General features: G+C 35.6%; 1 protein-coding gene across 2 annotated transcripts in view; it reads left to right on the top strand.

The window, feature by feature from the left end:
* Positions 1-8,433, top strand: part of LOC123550371 (dipeptidyl peptidase 2-like) — a 202,336-nt gene extending 193,903 nt beyond the window's left edge. The window contains exons 9-10 of one of the 2 annotated variants that reach the window (XM_053524920.1): positions 1,438-1,505; positions 7,451-8,433. In XM_053524920.1, coding sequence (XP_053380895.1) covers positions 1,438-1,505; positions 7,451-7,535 — 153 coding nt within the window. In that variant the 3' untranslated portion in view covers positions 7,536-8,433. Of the gene's footprint in view, positions 1-1,316; positions 1,388-1,437; positions 1,506-7,450 lie in introns of both variants that reach the window. The other variant, XM_045338803.2, reaches the window with a different exon arrangement.
* Positions 8,434-27,908: the final 19,475 nt, after the last annotated feature.

The following is a 27,908-nucleotide window of genomic DNA, read 5'->3' as shown; positions in this document are numbered from 1 at the left end:
AACTTCATAGATTGATTATCTGGAGTCCTCTATGGTTTTAAGGATCAGTAGTTTAAAGGTTGGGAGTTGGGACCTCAACATTGTAAATAGTCTTTGATTAATAACTGTAGAATGCTTTAGACAGAGGACATTAAAATAAGTAGACTGATCATTGCCTTTTGTGTCTTCTTGATGTATTTTTCTCACTGACACATTTGTTACCTGTCATAAGTGCATCATGCAATATACTCAAATTTAAAGGGTCAACTGGTCAGGTGAGTGACTCAAGGCAGTCATTGCCCACTTGCTTACAAACTAAAACTTCACCCATCCAGTCCAGTCCTTAGGAACCTTTGCTTGATTTCTGTCAAAAATTCATACACAACCATTGCTGGTTTGTTTGTATCAGTGTTTAAAAAGTTGCACCTGAAACATATTTATTAGTTTTTATATCCTTTCCGCAGCCCTAACATATTAAAATGTATTAGCGTCTGATGGCCCTTTCAAGCTTCTGTAGAATCAACATTTATTACACAAAATTTATTTTGAAAATATTTCTGAAATGTCTAGGTCTGCAGCTCTCAAATATGGTTATATGGTACATCCGAGGCATATACTGACACTCTCAGACAACATCAAAAATGACCTTTTGGGCGATTTGATGAAGTTCCAAAATTATCAATGTACCCTTGGTCCGTTACAAACCCCTGTGGGATTTGTGTTTATTCTGAGCTCAAATATGTTTTTGTAGATGAAAAGCTGACCTGCAGTACTAATGCCCAGGTAATTTCAATTCGTTAGAAAGTGCTGAAAATTGACTCCACAATAGCAAAAAAGAAAAAAGAAAAAAAAAAATAATAAGAAGTCCACGCGCATACATTTAGACAGGGTGACCCCTGCGCGTGACCCCTGACTATCTACAAATCAAAATACGGCTTTCGTTTTCAAGTTTAGCATTTCTACTTTCATTTTCTTTACTTCCGGAAATAGCTGAAGGTCGAGTGACCTCATTTTATGTGTTGTCAAAAACATATATATGCCTGGCAGGATCGCATAAATATGTGCTGGCCATCCTAAGGATATGAAGAGTTCAGCCTCTGGTTGGATTTGAAATCATGACCTTCCACATGTGAAGCCAATGCACTTACCACTGAGCTATGGAGGCTGCCCAACAACCATTGCCAGTGGGTGATACATTTCTGAAAGCTGTAGATATAGTTCGTAACTTGAATAATATGAACTCCAGCTTGCATCTCAAGTTATGTGGAGCTAATGGTGCTTCAGACAACTTCTCATGACCTTGTTTATTACTTATGATAACATATTAAATCTTTCAGGTAACAAAGAGCCCTGTGGATGGCATACAAGTGGTGACAATCCAGGGAGGAGCCCATCACTTAGATCTCAGGTGAGAACTTAACAAACTGTAAACTTTATAAGCATGTTTGTATACTACAGGTTCTCAGTAATGTTGGGTCAGAGATAACACTGGTGAATACAGGGGGTGCTCACTGTTTTGACCTAGCGTAAGTATATGACATTAGTGACTACTGATTGATCCAACCGATTTTAGCACAAGGTGCTCAAGATGACCTTGTGTTACTGGCATCTATCGCTGTCCAGCTTCGTCAACAGTTTTATTGTAAACACTCTTAAGTGGTCACAACTTTGTCTTAGTCTTAATGAAATTTGGTCAGAATGTTATACTGTTGAAATCTCAGAAGACTTTGAAACTTGGAGGTAAAGGGCCAAAACCTTAGTCCAATTATTGAAGTCTAGAGGCCATATTTTCTACTTTATCTGTCTGAAAGTTGGTCAGAATATTTGTCATGATGAATGTTAGCCAACTGTGCCATTTGGGGTCCAAAACTAGACCAGAGATCAACCCATAGAAAAAATGTCTTAATACTATAGAGACCATATTTTATGCTTTCCTTTATGAAACTTGATCAGAATATCTGTCTATATAAAATCTAGAAGAAGTTCAATAACTGGGTTTTCTGAGGGTCAAAATGGTAATACTCTAGAGGCCATATTTTCTACACAGTCGGTATGCAACTTTACCAGAATGTGTCTTTATGAAGTTTAGGGCATGTTTGACCTTTGGTCGTTTTTTTTATCACTAACTAGGTCAGATTTAAGGACTATGCTATTTCGACAATGCAAAATTCGCATGTAAAACTGAGATTGTCGTAACAACGCGAGAAATGCACGGGGATCAAAAAGAAACTAATAATTATAAGAAAATGTATCTCCGAATAAATTATAAAGTATCAATGACACTCAAAAACATGTCCCAACAGTGCACTAGAAGAAAATGCATAGAAATTTTCAGGGTAAGTATTTGGTACCGTAAGTCTCTCATATATATACAATATATATATTCTTCAATCAAGGATATGTCAGTGTAAATGAGCTGAGCGTTAGTTTTCTAAGAAAACGCCGTTAAACTATGTTACACGAATCACACGTTCACCGCTCTTTTACAAAACTGTGTCCGCCATGTTTTCTTCAGTGAACGAAATAAAAGGAGTATTTTACCTTAGATTTCCTTATTGTAGAGTACGATTGACTTTCTAATCTAAATAAAACATCACTTTTTTATAACATCCCACTGTCCGATCTTTCTGATCACTTAACGATCACTCACAATTACAAAATAAAACCAACGTGTCATCAAAATTATCACTTTACACGGCTTCATGGACATCACGGCCTACTAACATTAAATTTGTAATCATGCGCCAACCAAAAAATGATGAAAGATCGGTACTTTTTCAAAGACATGTTTTATTTCCTGTAATTTTCTGATATTCTAACCTTCAAACAACCGAATTGTATGCACAGAAATAACGAAACATTTATGCAATATAGCTTTTAGTATAAATTTAAGATCTATCTTTTTCCAGCCCAACAACAGACATGTATATGTCACAAACCCGGTCTGTCCTCGAAATCAGTGTCAAAGGTTACTAGAACATAAATACAATAAATAAACAACCGCTTACTATGTTCTTGTAAGTCCTGTAAGATGAAACGGCTCGTGTTTATACATTCATATATATTCCGTATTGGGAACATTGACAATCACAAGTCGATCCTTACCACAAACTTGAAAACAGTTACTTTTATGCCTTTGTTTACATTTCAAAAGTAACTATTCACATATACGTTCAAGAACGTAAATTTCATGCTTCAGACCCACATCGTGTGTAAATCTGTATTTAAAAGTATGGTGTATTCGGCAAACCATTTGTAATTTCCGACGTGGTAAATGTCATTGTCAGTTATGTTTACGAAATTTAATTGAATATTTATGTTTTATACTTGCAAAAGAAAAACTTGATGGTCATGGTCGCTGGCTTCGAATTCCTCGCCCATCACCGACGTGGGATCAAAAACCCACTTGAGGTATGAAACTTTTCACGTAAGGAAGCCATCCAACTGAGGTTAGTGTTTCGATCTAGGTACTAGTCTGAGCCTCAAAAATGTCTGAGGGACCCCTGGAGCCTTTCACCACCAACAAAACCTGGGAAAAGTTCATTGTGTCGTTTCGGTGTTACTCACAATCAAACAAAATAAACATTGTTCCCGTTTTTGTTTGTTTGTTTTATATAAATGAATATGCAAAAAGGGTTTCAGTGTAACGTCAAAATATAATATTACAATTATATATCAACAGTGAACGCCACATGCATTATTTGTTCACGAGGGGTTATGCTTTAATCTTACAGGTAAAACAAATATATTCCTATTGTATAAAGGGTAAAGGTAAATATATATATGTATATGTGTGTGTACTCGTGGAATTAAATGTTAAGTGTAAAAAGTTGTATTCACAGTTCAAATCATCCATGCTAAATAATACGTACGATATGTTTGCTTTCTCACTGTTTTACATGTTCGAAATGATTTATTCGATTTTTATCACAGAGTTCTAGTTTATTTTTCACCTTAAATTAAAGCAAACGTGTTCAATATAATTTTAAACAAACTCTGAAGTTTAGTAGGTTGTAGCATTCTCTAGGTCAATGGTATTTTTATTACCTTCTGTAGTCAGTCATTATCTATTGTGAAAAAAACTATTTTTAACCAAAGTGTAAAAATTCAGGTACTTGAAAATGCAGCTTTCTAAAGTTAGAATTCTCGATGTCATTTGTCAGACATACCTTGTAAATAAATAATATTATTACAAAATTAATACTGCTATTTCTTTTGTTGCACTTTGCGGACTTATGATAAAGTTATTTATGTGCATCTGTTCACAACGAAGCACTGACCCTGAGGACTATGTATGGGAAAATATAAGAGTGAACTAAGTGTTGACTGAAAAAGGGCAATATTTATTTTGCCGAACAATACCTTAACAAATATATATTTTCACATATCTGGGCGAAAAATACCGCTTAACAAATATATATTTTCACATATCTGGGCGAAAAATACCGCCATTGCAAAACAATACATTAAAAAATATATATATATTTTCACATGTCTGGGCAGAAAATACCGCCGAAAAATACCTTAACAAATTTATATTTTCACATATCTGGGCGAAACATACCGTCCTTAACAAATAGATATGTTCTCATATCTGAATGGAGTTACAGTCCAATACCATAACAAATATATATTTTCACATATTAGGGCGGATATAACCGCCGAAAGCATATCAAGAAATGTAGATGAATTTGCATATTAAGAGAAATCTTTCAAAATTAGAAAATTGTCACTTGAAAGAGGAGGCGGAATGGCATGTGGTGGTAAGATAAAACCAGAAATTAGCCAAAATAAAATTAAAGAAAGAAGCGTGCTATTCACTCTTGAATGCTGACGAAGAAGGAAGATGCCGTTTCACGATTGGTTCAACGGTATAAAAGGAATTCATTGATTGGCTTTTACCATAGTATATAAATTAACATATTTCAGAATAGGACCGATTTGCTCCAAATGTACAACAATGACATAAATAATTTTATCTACCTATAAAATTCATATATATATGAGCAGTACAATTCCTGTAAATGAGCACTACGTAAGCACTCAGGCCCCTCTCGCACCCCATACCTATAGTTCGGACTTCTTTAATGTATAAAGGCATGTGTACAAAAATGACAAATTTTGCCAACACCTGGTAAATTGTAATGTGTTTTTTTAGAAAAGTAATAAACGGAAATAGAAAAATAGCTCTCAGCTCATTTACACGGATAGTTTAGCTTTATTATGTATGTTATAGTTTTTCGCAGTTATGCACGATGACATAGAATACTTACCCCGAAAATTGTGACACGAACATACTGATAACTTTTCCCACTTTACTTTTTAAATTAAAGCAAGAGTTCAGCACTTCATGGTTTTGATGTATTGTCACATTGGAATAACGTTTGTTTTACAGTAACTTCGAAATTAATCAGAAATGATATCATGTACCCCACCCACCTAATTCATAATTTCAAAATAGCATAGGCCTTAAGAAAAACCATGATAACACTCTAGAGACCCTATTCATGACTTCCGCCCATGCTGGGGAAACATATTGATCAGTCTGTCTGTATGTTTGCCACAATGTTTGTTCATGCAAAAATGAAAAAAAAAAAAAAAAACTCACAAAAGTCTAGTACTGCATTTTGTTGCCATGTTCTGGTTCAGTGATTTTGAAATTCACTAGAGTTATGGACTTTTGATTCATCAAATTTTATAATATTTTGGCCTTTTTTCTTATATGATTGAGAAGATTTCCATGAAACTTTACAGGGGTGCTCAGTGCTAAGCCTAAATTGGCCTATTATTGGTGTGTTCTTACTGAGTAATTTTCATTGAAGGTATGACCCTTGATTTGTCCTAGTTTACCTTTGAGTTCTTAACCTTTGGACTGCTCGTGGCAAATGATTCTGCCTTTGTGACCAGTGCAGACCAAGATCAGCTTGCACTTCCATGCAGGCTGATCATGGTCTGCACTGTTCACTATTCAGTCAGTAACTGTTCAGCGATCACCCCTTTAAATAATAAATGTTATTGCCAAAATTGAATGATGGACCATTCCATTCTAGAAATTTAACAGGTTAATGGTTAAGAATGATGTATAGTACGAATAGAGTTATTGTGTGAAGAGAAATAATAAAAAAGCTGTTTTACAGGAAAGGTGCATCAAACAGTAGGTGTTCTGTTTTTGAGGTAATTTTTACCCCTTTCATACCTCCAATACTATCCCTTACCCTGCTAAATTTCTATAATGAACGTGCCCATCTTTCAGTTTGGACAGTACCATTAACTGTTAAAAGGGATGCTTACCAAAAAGATACTGGCTGAATAGGGAACAGTGCGGATCTTGATCAGACTGCACATATGTGCAGGCTGATCAAGATCTACACTGGTCGCAAAGGCAGAATCATTCGTGTCCAGTATGATAAGGGTTATACACAAGGAGCAATCAGTATGCCTCTATAAATTGTTGAGAGTTGGCTTTTTGACATTTGTTCTAAATGTGCTCCCTTGACATTAAACAGACAGTGCTAAATGATGTGTTCTGCCTATTGTCTTATAATGTGAAACATTTATAGTAAGTTATCTAAACATGTTTCAAGGGAGTAAATAGTTTTTGGAGCAGACATTGAAATACCATTGCAATAATTTCAATAATGTAAATGACTAGAGTTCATGAATATTCATCACTATTAGTTCATTTTATACAGCATTCATACAATAAATGGTACAGTTCTTAAAAGAGAAAATATATTCAAATAGGCAGTGTATGTCTGTGCATTCATAAGTCAGCATTTCAAGTGTGAATAGTGTCCTAATGAAGGTACATACATAACTTGGGACAATGTTAATGTCTCCTAGGCAGAACTGTCAGTAATTCAATTTGGATAAAAAAATATAATGAGAAATGGCAGAACTTTCATAAAGCTGAAACATGAACATCAAGTTCCCTGTCTAGGACTAAGTGACTGTATATAGAGAAAGTTGTTGTTTTGTATCCTGTCTGGATTAGTGCCTGTCTGGGTAATAATCAAATGTGATTTCAATAATAGACAGAAATGCTTACTTTGCACTTTAAAGTTTAATAAATGGCTAGGCATTTGGTAAATTGATCAATGTTATATCAGATTTCCCAAGTAAATGGTCAGTTTGCAATTCAACTTTGTATAATATTTCGGTTTAAGCTACTATTTTCCAACATACTACTAGTATTTAAAATTTAGTTGTTTAATGGCGAGGTAGAATAAAGGATGCAGACTTCCTTTATTTTCATAATGGGAGTCTGCTTCATATATATTCAAATTTGATACATTTACGGAAATCCTTTTTTTTTTTTTTTTGAAAAAATAACAGGTGTATTTTGAAATTTTCTGTTCAGATAATTTGGAGCTGTGTATTGCTAGATTTTTTGTCAGTTTTACCTGTAGCAGCATGCTTAATACGTATAGTTGAATTGTTTTGGTTAAGTATTAAGTTTTATACATTTCAGGGGCCAGAACTCTCATGACCCTATTAGCGTTAAGGCAGCAAGAGAAGTAGAGAAAGCAGCAATAAGGAAGTGGATCAACACCTAAGGACACAGCAAAATCATAAAAATTGAGTTTATAGACCAGTCTACGAATGCAGCATTAGCATTGGTCACTTTCAAAATCAAGAGCAGGGCAACCAATCAAATGCATGAGTTTTGAGACTGGTTTACAAACTGAGTTTTATAAACTTGGGTCCAAAGATGTGATACATACATTACTCACTGATTTATATAAAACTGCAATGGAGTCTTTTCTAAACAGAACATACTGTCATTATTTTTTATTTATAAGTGCACAATACATTTAATGACTAGGTCGTATCATAGTATTTTCTTCTTGAATTTAAGGCTTTGTTCAAATGATTGTGATCATGTAACACATTGTAGAATTTCAGTAAGCATTTGTTATTTTAATGGTCTGGTAAAAGATATATCTTTTTTATTGGCGTTCACATGGGGGCCAATATAAGATATCCTGTCTAAAACAAGCCCATTATTAAAAGTGGTGAATCAGATTTTTGGTCAGCTAATGAATTTGTTCAAAACTTAACCAACTGGTCACTTACACTTATTTCACAGAGTTCTTAATACAAATCAGATTTTCTCTGGAAGTATTTTTTTTTTCTTGGTTATCCAACCAAGATAGCATTATTCTAGAATAAAATCTCTAACAGAATATATGAAAACTCAAAAATGTCATAAAATGTTGTTATATGTGATTGACCTTTTTTAAAAACACGATGTTTACAGGCATTATGTTCAGATTCATTTAACAAGGTTTTGTGAAACTTTGCTCATAACAGGAGTATATATTGTATATATATGTTACAAATGAAAACTGTTTAAAGTGTCTTTTCTAGTATTCAAGTTATGATAAAAGTCCAATTAATTCTATCTTCTGCCTTTATAGTATTTCAAGGGCTTAATAGAAAATGGTTGTAATTTGTTCTTTAGTTTTAATAAGTGAGCAGTTTTCCAAACATACAACTTGCATGTTTATATTTATCAGTTAGTACTCTGTGTACTATATTTTGTGATACTTTTTTTTACTTACATCTGCTGTTGTAGAAATCTAGAATATTTATGTTGTTTCTAGGTATACCTATTTTTATAGAAAAAAAAATCTGCTTGTAATTGTGTTAAATAACAACCTACAAGTTGATAAAGGTACAATATCGCTTTACTTAAATGTAACGGAAATCTGGATGGTACAGTACCCAGACTACTTAAATGTAGCAGAAATTTGGAAGGTACAATAACACTTACAAAAATGTCACTTATGATGAAACAACATCTTTTACAATGTATAATAGGAAATTGCGAGATTCAGTGTGTATTATAGGCTTTGTAATTTACTTGTATTAATATAGATTATAAATTGTTCATTTGATTCAAACATGATCATTTATCATAATTTGATGAAAATTTGTTTTAATACAGTATCCGACTTACAGAGATGCAATATATTTTGTATATTTTTTTGTTAAAAGAGATATTATACTTTGTCATTGCATATATGTAAAATTTAGTCTCTAGTTTAACAATGCAAAAATTGTATAAATCCTCTTAACACCTTAAAACAGGATCTCCTGAATACTGGAAAAAATTTGCGATTCCAAATTTAGGTCTTCTTATTTCATTAAACCTGAACCCATCTATTCCAGAAACTAAATAGTTTTTTTCAGACTGTTTAATACGAATCTCTATTTATCAATACAAAATTACCCCTGAAAACCGAACTGTTTTAAAGGCAATCAGAATTTTGGCACTAGCCTTTAATTATGATTACCAGAATTTACTCTATTTGGTAACATAAGTCCATAAAATTTTTAATGGTGTTTTTCATACAATAACTTAACAAGATAATGATTAAAATGTATCTGATTGCTTGTTTATAATATAATGATTTATGTAATGTAACTTACATTCCATCGACAAAACCCCTCTAAACCGAAAACCCCCTCGAAACAAAACTTTTACTCTTGCTGGACTAAACCATTAATTATTAGACCTTCCTGACTCTGGTCAGGAGGCTTTTAGTTTAGCAGGGTTTCATTGTATACAGAAAATTAAGTTAGACGCATATTTTTGTCAGAGTCTATTAGAATATATTTATTTTTGAAGGTTGGCATTCCCACAGTTTTCTTATTTTTTCTAATAACATGCATTATTTACATTGTCTTTTCAAAGAAATGATTTCTTTTATTTTATGTGTCACCTTGTTTGTTTTCTAATGATTTACATATAGATAAATTGTATGACAATTCCAAATAATGATCTTTCCAGATAAATAGTTTCTGTTTTCCTTATGTATAGTGTAATTCTCCACAGGCATGACCTTGGTTTGTTCAGTTTCCTGAACAGGGTCCAGGGTTATAAAATTGAGTTTGTAGACCTGTCTGAAAACTGTAGCATCTGATTGGTTGAATCTGAGCTCATTCTTGAAATTGACCAATGGCAAATTTGCATGCTTAGATTGGTCTTCAGTTTTATAACCTGTGACCCTTCTAAACTTTGGTGTGTTGCTGTGCAGCCAAAGAAATTTGTACCAAATTTGACCATTATTTATTAAAAACGTTTTATTGCAAGAGTCTATGACCGTATTGTTCTGAGGCACACATACTGCATGTTTATAGTGTTCAGTACTTTTACTGTTGGTCGATCACTAAGTTTTCCTTTTTGATTGCCTGATAACGGAATAGGTGGGGTACTTCATGGTAGCTAGCTGTTAATTCCCCCTCTTGAGACGGACTTGTACGGTATTTGTCCCCTGCCCTGCTTTGCCGTCTCCTTAATGGTGTTTTCCTTGGTACTCTGGCTTCTGCAAAGTCACCGAGTACGTTATGTTTCTGGTACCATGACTTTTAGTTTATATATATTTACATGAGTATATTTAATGCGTTTTACAATTATTGTGTTCCTGTGGTTACTGTTACATGTGTTAGGGATTCGTCTGGCAGGGAGTAATTTTATTAATAATTTACACTTGTTATTATAAGGAGCATGTCAGGGCTTAAAGAGTGAGGTTTGACTCAGTAAATTAGTTTAAAATCTCCAGTGGTGTTTTGCCACTGGCCGTTTCAAGACTGTACCCTACTGTGTTCCTTCTACATAATGTTTTGTTTCCATTTGCTACCTCTTTATTGCATTCATTTACAGATGCCATGAAAGAAGGATATAAAGTCACTAGAACCAAAAAAGGATCGCGGAGAAAAAAGGCCTAGTATGGGCTAAGAACAAAAAAGAGATTGTTACAGTTATTGAACACAACTTCTTATAATCCGTTCATAGCCAATAAGACTCTGCCATTGGATAGGCTAAAATATAATATCTTCAATTTATATCCTGTCACAGCGTAATTTGGTAATAAGCATGGTTAGGAAAAAAACATACGGCACAGTCCCTTTGTTGTTTTGCCATGTTCTGGACTTAAAATTGCTGTAACAATAACAGGATATAAAACTTGACATGGATTCAAGTTGAACTAGAGCAACCAAGTACATTTTTAGTTAACCCTTATAATGATGGACACGATTCTGCCTTTGCGACCAGTGTAGATCTTAATCAGCCTGCACATCCGTGCAGTCCTATTATGATCTGTGCTGTTCGCTATTCTGCCAGTATCTTTTTGGTAAGCACCCCTTTAAACAGGTAATGGTACTGTCCAAATTGAAAGACGGACAAGTTCATTCTAAAAATTTAGCAGGGTAAGGGTTAAGATAGAGGACCACTGCTCGTATGAGCTCATTTACAGGCACAAAGAGTATCAAACTATGGGAATTGCTGATTTCATTACAGGTCATGTACCCAAGTTACACTTTTGATGAGCAAGTATCAAAATCAAGCACAAGGGCCTTTACATTTTATTTCACCATATTATAGGTTGTTTGTTTTGGATTTAACACTGTATTTCAGTTATGTAACGGCGGGCAGTTAACGTAACCAGTGTTCTTGAATTCTGTACCAGTACAAACTGGTTCTCGCAAGTAACTACCAACTTCTCTGAGTCGGAGGTAGAGGGCGAATGATTTCATACACAACTTATTTTATCATATCGTCATGGTAAAGATATGCCTATTATAATGCCAAGGAATATCAAACTCATGACCCAGCAGTCTGTATATATAGATCTACACTCCCTACTGAGCTAAGTGGGTGAGCTCACCATATAGATCATATGTTTAATTACAATTGTGAGAAGTTCCATTTAAGGATGTACGAGCGAATTTTTTCTAACGTTAAGAAATTGTTCATACCCTGTGAGTTTGAAGAACATTAGTTTCTAAGACAAACAAGAGCAGAAAAGACATAGGTCACCGAACTCGTTTTAATTTTATAGGGTATTTTCTTCATCCACTGTTTACGCATTTCTGAAATTTTGTAAAATTGAAAAAATGTTGGTACTTTATAAAACATATAATATCCTATTTAATCTTATAGGGATTTCAGGTCTTACAGGTTAATATGAATATATGGTGATGTCAGTATTATATAAGCATGATTGTCAGTAACAAATCTGTTTAATTTTTACATGTTGACATAATTACCCCACCCACTTTATTTTCAATGGAAAAAACGTATTTAGATCTACAAAAAAAATTCTGACGTTAAGATTTTCAAAATATTTTGCAGCATTAATGACACACAAAAATGCTTCAAAATGGAAAGAAAAAAAGTTGGGGTCACTGTGCATCTAAGAGATTTACTAAGAAAAAACTGTTAAAAAGTGGTGAATTTTGATATTTTTTGTTCTTTTTGTTTTAATTTATATTTTCTAGATAATATAAAGTGCTATCTTGAAAACTTTTATTTTCTTTATAGCTTAACATTATATGTATCAGTCAGAAAAATATCAAAACCAAATCAGATCTACTTTAACAGATATTTAAAATTACCTACCCCTATCCCATTGTAAATCTTACGTCAATTTTCGGCAAATGCCAGCCAAAAATAAGGGTGACAATTTTTTTTCGCAAAAAGCATAATATATTTGGTTAAATGGTACATTATTAGCCATATTTTAATTATTTAGCATTAATTTTTGGCAAAACTTTTGTTAGAAAGCAATATTCGAAGAAACATTTTTCAAAATGGCGGATATCCTGGAAAAAAACGCTCATACATCCTTAAAGCGTATTTATGTTGACAGTCTTTGAACCACCAAAAGACATCCTTGATAAAGTTTTTTTCGTGGAAGCTATTTTTATTAGCATAAATGAGTCCATATTGCTTAGTTCAGACTCTGTACGAAAGAAAGAAGTTTTGTTTTCATAGGCCTTGGAATTCTCATATACCTGACACTGCGCAAGCTATCATTTTATTTTTCCCCATTTGTCTGTTTTACCTCGATTATTCGAAGAATAAGGATAGCTATTGTATTTGCCTTGTCTTCGCAAATTTGGCGTCGGTGTCGCAATTGCATTCAGGTTAAAGTTTTATTACAAGCTTATCAATTTCTCTATATTTTCTTAACCACGTCCCTTGTTATAAAACTTCACATAAGGCTGTAGGGAAGGACTAGATACCTGGTAATTTAGGGTCACATATCCTAAAGGTCAAGGTTGCCGAGGTTCATATATTTTAATGGTTCCAGCTAAAGTGTTTAGGGAAGCTTCTCAATTTCACTATAGATCATCTTTTTAAATGCTGTGACTCTATCATTATAAAACTTCACATTTGATTTGGTCTTGTTTAGGGACTCTGGCAGAAATTTGACGGTTTAGGACCAGGAACCACAAAGATATGATCACTGTGATAATTTTTTAATAGTGTTGGTTAAAACTTTAAGGCATCTTTTTTATTTCACTATATCTTCTTTACTTCCCTGCATCCCAAAAAGTTTAATGACACTGCTCAGTTTGGCTGAGACGCATAATGTTTCCTTCATATATCCACATGAAGGGTTGGCGTTAGAAGTGGGTGTAGGTGTTAGACGTGTGGATAAACTGGTAAGTAGATAACACAATAACATTATCTAGATGTCAGTTTAATATCTGGTAACACGAAATGTTTTCTTTATACCAATTTTTAATGCTTTCTGGAAGAGTTGTCTAAGGGAATTCAGCAGGTCATCTTGATAAGAATTTCTTCCAAAGGTTGCTTCCCTTCCTTTTCCTGTTTACTTCCGTTTATATCTAACACAGTACTACTGTCAATTAGCTATCTTTATAAGAGACAGACATCTTTTGGTTTAGGGCTAGATACGTCACAGATCACGGTCTCTTGGGTCAAATTTTGTATAATACTGTTGTAACACGTACCTACTTGTCCGATTCCCACTACTTTCCACACCTTGCACTCCCCTATCCCTAACCGAGTTCGTATTGCTTCTTTATACCCTCAACTGCTGTCCAGAACCCCTCTCCCAACCCGGCCACCCCTATCCCCCGCCATCAATTTAAACACCCCCTCAGCACTCCCTCCCCTATCCCAGATTTGTATTTACATTACTAACACTTACTTAAAATATTTCCTCTTATAGTTTCTAAGTATCACTCCCACTCAACACTCCACCCCCGCCCCCTCCCTCCCACCACTAAAAATATCTGGGTTTTTTTCTACATTCCTTGCACTACCTTCTATCTCAAATTGTTTCCTATATTTCCTCAAACACCGGCTGCCCAACTTCCATTTCTTTTTACATTTCTTACTCTTACTTAAATAATATATATCTAGTACCCATCATATCCCTCCAGCTGCCCAGCTCTACCGCCCCACACCCTTCCTTACCACACAAAAAAAATAATTATTATTATTTTTACTTTCCTTACGTTAACTACTATCTTATATTGACACCCGCTGCCACGTCTTTCTTATACTATATATATATACGATATCGTACATCTCTAATTAATTAGCTCGTACAACCCCTACCCAACAATCCCCCACCCTGTCCGCATACACTCGCACGCACGGACAATTTTTTTCTTTTACATTTCCCACACTTACTTATATCATATAAAATAATATCTTTGTAAACATTTTCGAATAGTCGAGTGCGCTCATTGTATGCAAGAAAAAGAGTATAACAGATTTTTCGGTTATTCGTCTGGAGCCGTTAATTTCCATTTGCGCGTATAACTGGCGAAAGAATCTATATGATGAATATATGCGGTTAATACCAGTGCATATTTTACACAACGTAATTGCAATGTGTGAAGTTGTGCAGAAACAACAGCAGCAACTGTAACACAAAGTAGGAAACATTTCTTGCACTACCAGTGTTATTGTCAATATTTTAGAGATTTGAAAACAGGCTGAATATAGCATAATAGCATGAAGGATGTTCGAGTTTGTAACTCGGATGTTTGAAAGTTTCAAATACTGTCGTCACCAATGCATTGCATATAACCAGTTATCTCCGAAACCACTGGGCTATATCCTTTCAAACTACACCTATGTCTTTGGCATCATGAGACGACCCCATTGAGCATGAAACATAACCCTAGATTTAATTTTATCAAAATCTTGCCACTTTTTAACTTGCAAAGTTTTGTTTAAATTTTACATATAAGCAGGTGTCTCAAAAACTACTTGGCCAAATACTTTCAAACGTCAGCATTTTTTTGACATCATGAGATCACCTCACGTGGTAAGTTATATATTTCTAGCTTATACTTTGTCTAGATTTAATATGCCCCTTTTAACTTAGAAATTTTAAAGTTTTGCATGTAAGCATGTTTCTCAAAAACTACTCGGCAAAATGCTTTCAATCTTCAAACATGACTTTGGAACCATGAGACGGCGTAACACTGCAAGTTACATAACTGTCTCTTTATTTTGTTAAAATTATGCCCCCTTTTAAGATAAGATTTTGTATCAGCGTGTTCCTCAGGAATTAGTTGACCAAATGCTTTCAGATTCTGCAAAGATCTTTGGCATCGTGGGATGACCTCACATGGCAAGTTGAATATCTCTGGATTACATTTTGACAAAATTATGCCCCTTTTTCAATTTAGAAAATTTTGCAAAAGCTAGTATTAGGCGGAAGGAATTCTTTTATTCGATAACACTGTCATTAGACCGCTCTTGTTAGTAAATTCCGGTGGATCCCACATCGATGGTTTTGCAAGGGTATATAAAATCGCTTAATCTGACGTAAACGTTACATAGAGCATGAGTATTTGACGCATTGGCATCTTAAATAGTTGAAATTATCAACAGAAAAAGCAATTTGGCAAAGTTGATACATTTTTCATTGACTGATGTCCGGTCTCTCTACTTTAGCAATTATGAAAAAAACTAGTACTATGAAGATCTGCGAGTGAAGCAAGTCGACAGTTTTAATTAAATGACTAATACCTCAGTTTTAGGCTGTTATCTTTGCATGTTCGCCCGATTTTGGGTAGGTCTGTGGGGACAGATCCGCCCTTGTTAAATCCTATTTATCCAGATCCTTATTTTACAGCTGAACTTGCCTAAATGACAACTTGTATGAAGCAGCTACCTGGTTTAAGCAGCCGGTAAACTAACTTGCAAAAGTGATTTCTTTTGTTCTAATTCAACATGTTTTAAGAAGTCAGCCGCATTAAGCAGCCATATTGAATTACGCCCTTGTTTTGCTGCTTCAGACAGGTATTATTTTGTACATTAGTATTTGTTGTAATTGAGATAAGAAAGTAAAAATGTGTTTTGGTATATATTTAGAGATATAGCCAGTTAAACGTTGATCAATTTACAAAAATGTACCTATACAAGTTTTATTGTGTTACTCAGAGGAGCTCGACGTCAGGAGGGCAGATTTTTCGGCCCGACCTTTATGTATTGCCGGATCTTACGGTCTTGACGCTTTTAAAAAATGCTCACACAAACTCGAGTTACACTCCACTTTATTTATGTTTCGCAGCTTTTATGTAAGGAACAGTAGACTGCAGGAACAATTATAAACTGCGCAACAACAAACAAATTGCGTTTTACAATCAACAATGACGGGCTAGGTAACTGAAAAATAGCATGACACCTTCAAACTTATCTTAACTGACTATGTAAGTACAGGGAAATCATAGTTTTTACATTATTAACAACATCTATGAAGAGTTTATAGCTCAGGGTGAAAATATGTTTCTTACACGCTCAACTGGGATTAGAAGACGGAACGGTTATACTGCCAAAGAAGTTTGTACAACCCAAATATAGTAAGCGTTACAATTTATATTTAATCGGCAGACGCTTTGATAATACATGAAATCTCCATGCTAAATGCTAAGCTCTCCGAGAATCTAGGCGAGAGTTATTGTATCAAAGACCTGTCCAAACGTTTTGGCGATATACAGAGTAGGCGAGAGTTGTTGTATCAAAGACCTGTCCAAACGTTTTGGCATTATACAAAGTAGGCGAGAGTTATTGTATCAAAGACCTGTCCAAACGTTTTAGCGGTATACAGAGTAGGCGAGAGTTGTATCAAAGACCTGTCCAAACGTTTTGGCGATGTACAGAGTAGGCGAGTGTTGTTGTATCAAAGACCTGTCCAAACGTTTTGGCGGTATACAGAGTAGGTGGGAGTTATTGTATCAAAGACCTGTCCAAACGTTTTGGCGATATACAGAGTAGGCGAGACTTGTTATATCAAAGACCTGTCCAAACGTTTTAGCGATATACAGAGTAGGCGAGAGTTTTTGTATCAAAGACCTGTCCAAACGTTTTAGCGATATACAGAGTAGGCGAGAGTTGTTGTATCAAAGACCTGTCCAAACGTTTTGGCGATATACAGAGTAGGTGAGAGTTGTTGTATCAAAGACCTGTCCAAACGTTTTGTCGATATACAGATCTAGAGTAGGTGAGAGTTATTGTATCAAAGACCTGTCCAAACGTTTTAACGATATACAGAGTAGGCGAGAGTTGTTGTATCAAAGACCTGTCCAAACGTTTTGGCGATATACAGAGTAGGCGAGAGTTGTTGTATCAAAGACCTGTCCAAACGTTTTGGCGATATACAGAGTAGGTGGGAGTTATTGTATCAAAGACCTGTCCAAACGTTTTGGCGATATACAGAATAGGCGAGAGTTGTTGTATCAAAGACCTGTCCAAACGTTTTGGCGATATACAGAGTAGGCGAGAGTTGTTGTATCAAAGACCTGTCCAAACGTTTTGGCGATATACAGAGAAGGCGAGAGTTGTTGTATCAAAGACCTGTCCAAACGTTTTGGCGATATACAGAGTAGGTGGGAGTTGTTGTATCAAAGACCTGTTCAAACGTTTTGGCGATATACTGAGTAGGAGAGTAGGTGGGAGTTATTGTATCAAAGACCTGTCCAAACGTTTTAACGATATACAGAGTAGGTGAGAGTTATTGTATCAAAGACCTGTCTAAACGTATTGGCGATATACAGAGTAGGCGAGAGTTGTTGTATCAAAGACCTGTCCAAACGTTTTGGCGATATACAGAGTAGGTGGGAGTTATTGTATCAAAGACCTGTCCAAACGTTTTAGCGATATACAGAGTAGACGAGAGTTGTTGTATCAAAGACCTGTCCAAACGTTTTGGCGATATACAGAGTAGGCGAGAGTTGTTGTATCAAAGACCTGTCCAAACGTTTTGGCGATATACAGATCTAGAGTAGGTGAAAGTTATTGTATCAAAGACCTGTCCAAACGTTTTAGCGATATACAGAGTAGGTGAGAGTTGTTGTATCAAAGTCCTGTCCAAACGTTTTAGCGGTATACAGATCTAGAGTAGGTGAAAGTTATTGTATCAAAGATCTTTCCAAACGTTTTATCGATATACAGAGTAGGCGAGAGTTGTTGTATCAAAGACCTGTCCAAACGTTTTGGCGATATACAGAGTAGGTGGGAGTTATTGTATCAAAGACCTGTCCAAACGTTTTAGCGATATACAGAGTAGGCGAGAGTTATTGTATCAAAGACCTGTCCAAACGTTTTGGCGATATACAGAGTAGGTGGGAGTTATTGTATCAAAGACCTGTTCAAACGTTTTAGCGGTATACAGAACTAGAGTAGGTGAAAGTTATTGTATCAAAGATCTGTCCAAACGTTTTATCGATATACAGAGTAGGCGAGAGTTGTTGTATCAAAGACCTGTCCAAACGTTTTGGCGATATACAGAGTAGGTGGGAGTTATTGTATCAAAGACCTGTCCAAACGTTTTGGCGATATACAGAGTAGGTGGGAGTTATTGCATCAAAGACCTGTTCAAACGTTTTGGCGGTATACAGAGTAGGCGAGAGTTGTTGTATCAAAGACCTGTCCAAACGTTTTGGCGGTATACAGAGTAGGCGAGAGTTGTTGTATCAAAGACCTGTCCAAACGTTTTGGCGATATACAGAATAGGTGGGAGTTGTTGTATCAAAGACCTGTTCAAACGTTTTGGCGGTATACAGAGTAGGCGAGAGTTGTTGTATCAAAGACCTGTCCAAACGTTTTGGCGGTATACAGAGTAGGCGAGAGTTATTGTATCAAAGACCTGTCCAAACGTTTTGGCGGTATACAGAGTAGGTGAGAGTTGTTGTATCAAAGACCTGTCCAAACGTTTTGGCGATATACAGAGTAGGTGGGAGTTGTTGTATCAAAGACCTGTCCAAACGTTTTAGCAGTATACAGATCTAGAGTAGGTGGGAGTTATTGTATCAAAGACCTGTCCAAACGTTTTAGCGATATACAGAGTAGGTGGGAGTTGTTGTATCAAAGACCTGTCCAAACGTTTTAGCGATATACGGAGTAGGCGAGAGTTGTTGTATCAAAGACCTGTCCAAACGTTTTGGCGATATACAGAGTAGGTGAGAGTTGTTGTATCAAAGACCTGTCCAAACGTTTTAGCGATATACAGATCTAGAGTAGGTGAGAGTTATTGTATCAAAGACCTGTCGAAACGTTTTAACGATATACAGAGTAGGCGAGAGTTGTTGTATCAAAGACCTGTCCAAACTTTTTGACGATATACAGAGTAGGTGAGAGTTGTTGTATCAAAGACCTGTCCAAACGTTTTGGCGATATACAGAGTAGGTGGGAGATATTGTATCAAAGACCTGTCCAAACGTTTTGGCGATATACAGAATAGGCGAGAGTTGTTGTATCAAAGACCTGTCCAAACGTTTTGGCGATATACAGAGTAGGCGAGAGTTGTTGTATCAAAGACCTGTCCAAACGTTTTGGCGATATACAGAGTAGGCGAGAGTTGTTGTATCAAAGACCTGTCAAAACGTTTTGGCGATATACAGAGTAGGTGGGAGTTATTGTATCAAAGACCTGTCCAAACGTTTTGGCGGTATACAGAGTAGGCGAGAGTTGTTGTATCAAAGACCTGTCCAAATGTTTTGGCGATATACAGAGTAGGTGGGAGTTATTGTATCAAAGACCTGTCTAAACGTTCAGGCGATATACAGAGTAGGTGGGAGTTATTGTATCAAAGACCTGTCCAAACGTTTTAGCGATATACAGAATAGGCGAGAGTTGTTGTATCAAAGACCTGTCCAAACGTTTTGGCGATATACAGAGTAGGTGAGAGTTGTTGTATCAAAGACCTGTCCAAACGTTTTGGCGATATTCAGATCTAGAGTAGGTGAAAGTTATTGTATCAAAGACCTGTCTAAACGTTTTAACGATATACAGAGTAGGCGAGAGTTGTTGTATCAAAGACCTGTCCAAACGTTTTGGCGATATACAGAGTAGGCGAGAGTTGTTGTATCAAAGACCTGTCCAAACGTTTTAACGATATACAGAGTAGGTGGGAGTTATTGTATCAAAGACCTGTCCAAACGTTTTGGCGATATACAGAGTAGGTGGGAGTTATTGTATCAAAGACCTGTCCAAACGTTTTGGCGATATACAGAGTAGGCGAGAGTTGTTGTATCAAAGACCTGTCCAAACGTTTTGGCGATATACAGAATAGGCGAGAGTTGTTGTATCAAAGACCTGTCCAAACGTTTTGGCGATATACAGAGTAGGCGAGAGTTGTTGTATCAAAGACCTGTCCAAACGTTTTGGCGATATACAGAGTAGGCGAGAGTTGTTGTATCAAAGACCTGTCCAAACGTTTTGGCGATATACAGAGTAGGCGAGAGTTGTTGTATCAAAGACCTGTCCAAACGTTTTGGCGATATACAGAGTAGGCGAGAGTTGTTGTATCAAAGACCTGTCCAAACGTTTTAACGATATACAGAGTAGGTGAGTGTTGTTGTATCAAAGACCTGTCCAAACGTTTTGGCGATATACAGAGTAGGTGGGAGTTATGGTATCAAAGACCTGTCCAAACGTTTTGGCGATATACAGAGTAAGCGAGAGTTGTTGTATCGAAGACCTGTCCAAACGTTTTGGCGATATACAGAGTAGGCGAGAGTTGTTGTATCGAAGACCTGTCCAAACGTTTTGGCGATATACAGAGTAGGCGAGAGTTGTTGTATCAAAGACCTGTCCAAACGTTTTAGCGATATACAGAGTAGGCGAGAGTTGTTGTATCAAAGACCTGTCCAAACGTTTTGGCGATTTACAGAGTAGGCGAGAGTTGTTGTATCAAAGACCTGTCCAAACGTTTTGGCGATATACAGAGTAGGTGGGAGTTCTTGTATCAAAGACCTGTCCAAACGTTTTGGCGATATACAGAGTAGGTGAGAGTTGTTGTGTCAAAGACCTGTCCAAACGTTTTAGCGATATACAGAGTAGGTGGGAGTTATTGTATCAAAGACCTGTCCAAACGTTTTGGCGATATACAGAGTAGGTGGGAGTTATTGTATCAAAGACCTGTCCAAACGTTTTAGCGATATACAGAGTAGGTGAGAGTTATTGTATCAAAGACCTGTCCAAACGTTTTGGCGATATACAGAGTAGGTGGGAGTTATTGTATCAAAGACCTGTCCAAACGTTTTAGCGATATACAGAGTAGGTGGGAGTTATTGTATCAAAGACCTGTCCAAACGTTTTAGCGATATACAGAGTAGGCGAGAGTTATTGTATCAAAGACCTGTCCAAACGTTTTGGCGATATACAGAGTAGGCGAGAGTTATTGTATCAAAGACCTGTCCAAACGTTTTGGCGATATACAGAGTAGGTGGGAATTATTGTATCAAAGACCTGTCCAAACGTTTTAGCGGTCCAAACGTTTTAACGATATACAGAGTAGGTGAGAGTTATTGTATCAAAGACCTGTCCAAACGTTTTAGCGATATACAGAGTAGGTGGGAGTTGTTGTATCAAAGACATGTCCAAACGTTTTAGCGATATACAGAGTAGGGCGAGGGTTGTTGTATCAAAGACCTGTCCAAACGTTTTAGCGGTATACAGAGTAGGCGAGGGTTGTTGTATCAAAGACCTGTCCAAACGTTTTAACGATATACAGAGTAGGTGAGAGTTATTATATCAAAGACCTGTCCAAACGTTTTAGCGGTATACAGAGTAGGCGAGGGTTGTTGTATCAAAGACCTGTCCAAACGTTTTAGCAGTATACAGAGTAGGCGAGGGTTGTTGTATCAAAGACCTGTCCAAACGTTTTAACGATATACAGAGTAGGTGAGAGTTATTGTATCAAAGACCTGTCCAAACGTTTTAGCAGTATACAGAGTAGGCGAAAGTTATTGTATCAAAGACCTGTCGAAACGTTTTAGCGGTATACAGAGTAGGTGAGAGTTATTGCATCAAAGACCTGTCCAAACGTTTCGACGATATACAGTGTAGGTGAGAGTTATTGTATCAAAGACATGTCCAAACGTTTTAGCGGTGTACAGAGTAGGTGAGAGTTATTGTATCAAAGACCTGTCCAAACGTTTTAGCGGTATACAGAGTAGATGAGAATTATTGTATCAAAGACAGATTATTGTTTGTTCCTCAAACGGACACCCTTACTAAATAAAAAATAAAGGATGATGGTGACATGTACTTCACAAGCCAAGTTTTTGAAAATGTACTGACGCACAAGGCAGTTTTGACTCGAGTGTTTAGACATACTTTTCATTAAAGCAATCCACGCAGTGTCAAAGGCTACAGTTCACCTGAAAAAGTTTTTATTAGGAATACCTCTTCATAATCACCGGGAAACTAGTGTCATGGGTATATTCAAACACTGATCAGGTCAATGTCTTTAATAGATGTGAAATTCTCAGATGTCCAGGATGGGATCTAGTTACATACTCGTGCTCATTGCTAGGACTGCACAAACACGGATGCGACTGATTCATTGCCATACACTTTTTAACGGACTCAACGGCAAAATTGTGAATTTTGAAGAAAGCACTTTCCTTCCGCATACTACAACACAAGAATGGAGAAAGTCTCTTTCATAGGTAATAAATCAGTTAGTTAAATAAGTAATTAAGTAATTCAAGTACCTATTAATATACACACAAGAATAAATCAAATACAAACCCCAAACCTCTTTGTAAAGACCACCCTTCGCAAATGAAAAAGGTCTTTGTTGACAGACGGTCTCTTGACGTAGGTAAATGTACATTATTAATGGATACACGAGAAGAGAAAAAGGGTGGCCGTTATAAGCAGGATTGGTAATTGTGACTGACTTTAGCACATGCTTGGACAACAGTGACGCAATGGTCGACAGGGCTAAGAAACTTTCCTATGGAGGTGAACGCCCGGGTTCGATTCCTGGCTACACCAGTAAATTGCTGGGGGTAACGTATAATTGGTTTTAATTGAACGTAACTCGAAATTTTGACTTAGTAACTCGAAATTTCAAGATACGTAATTCATAAGTTTCGAGATATTAACTCGAAATTTCGACTTAGTAACTCGAAATTTCGAGCTAATAACATACACTTGGCACTAATGCTCTTCCGTAATATAAAGTTTTCTGTGATGTATAATCTTTTCAATGGTTATTAGATTCCTGTATTATTATGAAAAGGTATTGTATTGTATTTTACATAATAATGAGCCTGAAAAGCCATAACAAGGGACTATATTTAAAGACCCATCACAACCTAGTGACCTACATTTTCCTCCCACATGAACTTTGTGAAAATCATTTTGATTATACAGCTATATTTCAAAGTGACAGGTGGAAAAGGGAAAATAGGCCCTCTTTGAATTAGTGTGTTTTCACATCATCTGCAAACTTATTCAGTCAATCTCCATTTTACCAATTACCATTTTACTTAAAATCGGTAAAAAAGCTACACATAGCTTATGTTAACTTGTTAAAATATCTCCGACAATAAATAAATTTTGATTTGATTTGATTTTTATTTGAGTAAATGCTTGTGATTACAACGAATTGTGCAACATTTGGATCAGATATGTATATAACAGGTACTTTAAGATCAATAATACATATGTTATGTACAGGGGAAAACTTGTCACGTAACACAAACACGAGTCTGTACATTTTTGTTGTTTATTTACACAGTAGAATAATTTGTACATAATTTTCATAATTCAGTCTTAACAAGTGTCATATTTAAAACCTAACTTAATATCTACGAGACCCATTATTAGGTCTCGCCTGGTCTCTCCGAGACCCTTCTGACTATCCGAAATATCTAAAACATCAATATATAGCAATTCTCTAACATACACTGTCTGACTTTGGGAGGACGGACGTTTTGGCCCGGACGTTTCGGCCTAGGATCTTTTGGCCTAGGACGTTTTGGCCAAGAAAATTTTTGAGGTAGGATGTTTTGGCCAAAAAGAAATTATTTCCATAATATGCATATTATGATCTGGACATTAATATGTTATCATATGTTAGAGTATAATTGATCATTCTTTTTAAAAATGTAATTGTGAATAAAATTTATTTTCATAACTCTTTTGGTTTGTTGTAAATGGCAAATATTTTCACATACACAAACACATACAATGTGTATATGTTTATATGTATACATATAGAAAGATTATAAAAAATAAAAATAAAATACCATGAGTATGTTTTATTATCAGTTTAATTTGTTCACTTATCCTATAACATTCTTTAGAATAATCTCCAGACCATATTTTGCATGATATGGAACTACAACTTATTTTTGGCCAAAACGTCCTACCCCCAAAAAATGCCTGGCCAAAACATCCTAGGTCGAAAGATCCTAGGCCGAAACGTCCGGGCCAAAACGTCCGCTGGCCAAAACGTCCTACATTCCTGACTTTGACGTATAAAACGTGTGGGTTGGATATAATAAACAATTACAAAAATGCATCATATATCAACTTGACAGGATGTATTAATAAACTTTGATAATGTGGCAGTTGACCTAAATACAATCGACACTGTTTAATTTCGAATACAGGCAAATCCAATATTTGCTTTACAATAGATCTATGACGAATTATCATTGAATACCCCTGGACTTATTGGACCCAACTGTCACATTATCAAAGTTTATTAGTACTTGTTACATGTCCGCTAATGTACTTCTGACCTTATTTGACAAGTTAAACAAATAAAGTAATCTTTGATTATTTTACAAACTGTTTTCATATTGATATTAGTTTGTTTTCAAAACTGAGGCAAAAAGTAAAAAAGAACTTTGCAACACAGACACAAACGTATAGCCGCTGTGAGATAATTTACTAACAACAAAAGTACAAAAATACAATTTCCAGTCCAGATGTGTATAAAAGGTATATAAAAGTTGTAAACTACATATCTTAATATCCAGATCAGTTAGTTTGCACAATAAAATACAGTTTGTAAATGTATGAACTTGAAAGAACTATCTAGTACTGAATTTGTGCAATTCATTTTTCAGTGTATTAGCACTCTTTTATTTTTTTCTACTTACATGCCCATTAATTTGTGAACAACATACCCACCTAACGCTATGTATTGTTATAAATTATTACTAAAATTACCATATGATATCGTAGAACTGTTTACATTATCTTTCAGCTTAAAACAATAGTAATAATATGGCTAGCTTTTTTTTGTCATGGATCCAGTGTTGTTATATTTTATGGTTCTTTAGGATCATGGAATCCATTCAATATCTATAGGATTCTGCTAAAGTCAATCCTAGGTGGCGTGAGGGGAGTTCCACTATCAATTACCTCTTATGAACAGACTCAGTCAAACCAAATCTGCTATTGTTTTGCTTGGTTTTATTCTATGAGTCCAAAAGATCTTATAGATTTTATTACTACGGTATAATTATAGTGTTGCAATATGACATTTACAATAGGAAAAACTAACATCTGTATAATGCTTGGCTTCTACGAATGAATAAGCATGTCAGATGTAAGCTCAACAGATAAGCAGGATATTAAAATAAGGCTTTGTCTTATATGCCCAGAAACTGCCGAACATCCACTGCAATGTCGTGCAAATTGCAGACTTTAGGGAGAGGTTATACCAATTAGTGTACATTATCAAGGCTACTGCTGTCCGCCACAGTCTCCAAAATACTCCAGTTACGGCATACGTATGCCTCTGTCTGCAATCGACAAACAAATAAAGCGGAATAGGCCAATGACACATGGTGAGAATAAGGTTAGGGTCACACTGAGTGGATTATATATAAAACAGCCGCATGGAAGCCTATTTGTGACCTGCTAGACAATAGAAGATGGACTGCACACTACACATTCAGACTCTGAATCATTAGACACCGTTTTTTACATTTGACTTCACCCAACTGTCCAAAAAGGTTAATCGTTGACATCTGAGACGTTGTCATCCTTTCAGAAAAGAATCCTGACATGTTTCGTAAATTTTCTACATTCTGTCCAGTTAACCAGAAAATTAAAATTCATGTCCGGTTCTCTCCACGTTGGGTAATATGCGGTCAGAAACGATTCTAGTACTACTACCAACACTTGAGAATATGTCTATGAGTGTCGCATCTACTGAAGCATCCATAATTGATGCAGTGTTATTGGATGGGGATGCAATTTTGAACAGACTGAAGATTTGTCCGACTAAAGTATTCACTGAGCATTCACCATAGGTACTTCAACCATACATGTAAAGGTTCTGCAAGGGATTCTCATCAGGTGTGACATTGTATTTCAAATCTTTTTTAGGATATTCTCAAAGCTAGTTGTGATCAGACCCCATTCTTCTGTTATGAAAAATGGAAGAAACCAGCACTTCCATTGAAAGCAACATCAGGGCTTACAGTGTTACATCTGCGATTTCCCAGGGTAATGTTATATTGTCATTATATGGGTAGTTTAGAGGTATGTTTCCTTTCGTATGTGCAACAGAATTATTGCATTAATACTGCCACAATGCAGCTCATATGATGCAGTAGATTTGTTTACATTGACAGTCTTAATGCGACAGACCAAGAAAGGGTTACTAAGCATTGTTATTTGTCCGTCTCCTCAATTATTATTTTGTAAATGTTTCATTAATTGATGGAAAGGAACATGTTTAAACTAAAAGGGCAGGTTAAATCTAGGGTCAGTCAATGAGAAGAACAACATTATACCAACATAAGCAATCGGGGCTGTATATGGATAATTAATCCAATGGCAATTACTATGACCTGTAATAGATATACGCGGTCAGGTGTGCGTTTCCAAAGTAAATCCATTCTGATTTTTTTTCACGGCCATCTTGAATTTATCTGGTCATATTCATAAACTTATTTACCCAATGTAAGTGTTAATTTTTTATGAGCATATTTTACAAATCTATATACCATCATGCATCGTTTCATATGCCAAACTGAAGATTTCATGGAAAAATTATTTTATGGCGGACATCTTGATTTTTATTGGCCATATATAAGTTTTTTGTTCAATATCAGATTTACAATTGTTTGAAGAGCTTATTATACAAATATATGTATATTACCATGCAACGTTTCAAAATTTTCACACAGTATGACTAAATGATGCACAATTTTCATGGAAAAAATATTTTGTGGCAGCCATTTTGAATTTTGTAGATCATATTGAATTTGTTCATCCACCTTTAGGTGTAAAATTATTTGATGGTGTACTTTACAAGTATGTTCTACATGTACCATGCAACATTTCATAACTTTCGCACAATTCGTCCATTTGATGAGCGATTTTCATGGAAAAATGGTTTTATGGCGGCCATCTTGGATTAGGCCGCCACACTGGACTTTTTTCTGATAGCATTATTGAGCTTATCTCTAGCTAAAATTTCTTTCTGCTACATTTTTATGTATTTTTTTCGCCATGAATACAATGCTAGAGCATTTTGTTACAAATATATTAATTATGGCGGCCATTTTGAATATCTACAACCTGCTTCCCAGTCAAAAATGAAAGATAATACATCCATCTACATTTAATTCTACAACCATGCCAAGTTTCACACTTTTCATAGGAAGTGCACAATTGTTTCACGATTTTTTTTTGACTAATTCTTAAATTACTACCTTACCGTTCTTATATCTTATCATGCGCTTGGATAAATGGACGACCTAACAGTATTCTATACACTCATAGACATAAATAATCGGCCATCTATGATTTTCATATATTTCTTTAAGAATACGCCGAAAATAAAACAATAAAGCATACGATCAATTTATTCAGTATCTTAATA

This window comes from Mercenaria mercenaria, chromosome 15 (genome assembly GCF_021730395.1).
Source record: "Mercenaria mercenaria strain notata chromosome 15, MADL_Memer_1, whole genome shotgun sequence".
Taxonomy (NCBI): domain Eukaryota; kingdom Metazoa; phylum Mollusca; class Bivalvia; order Venerida; family Veneridae; genus Mercenaria; species Mercenaria mercenaria.
The sequence above is the reverse complement of the archived record's forward strand: the minus strand, read 5'-3'. Positions and strand labels throughout refer to the sequence as shown.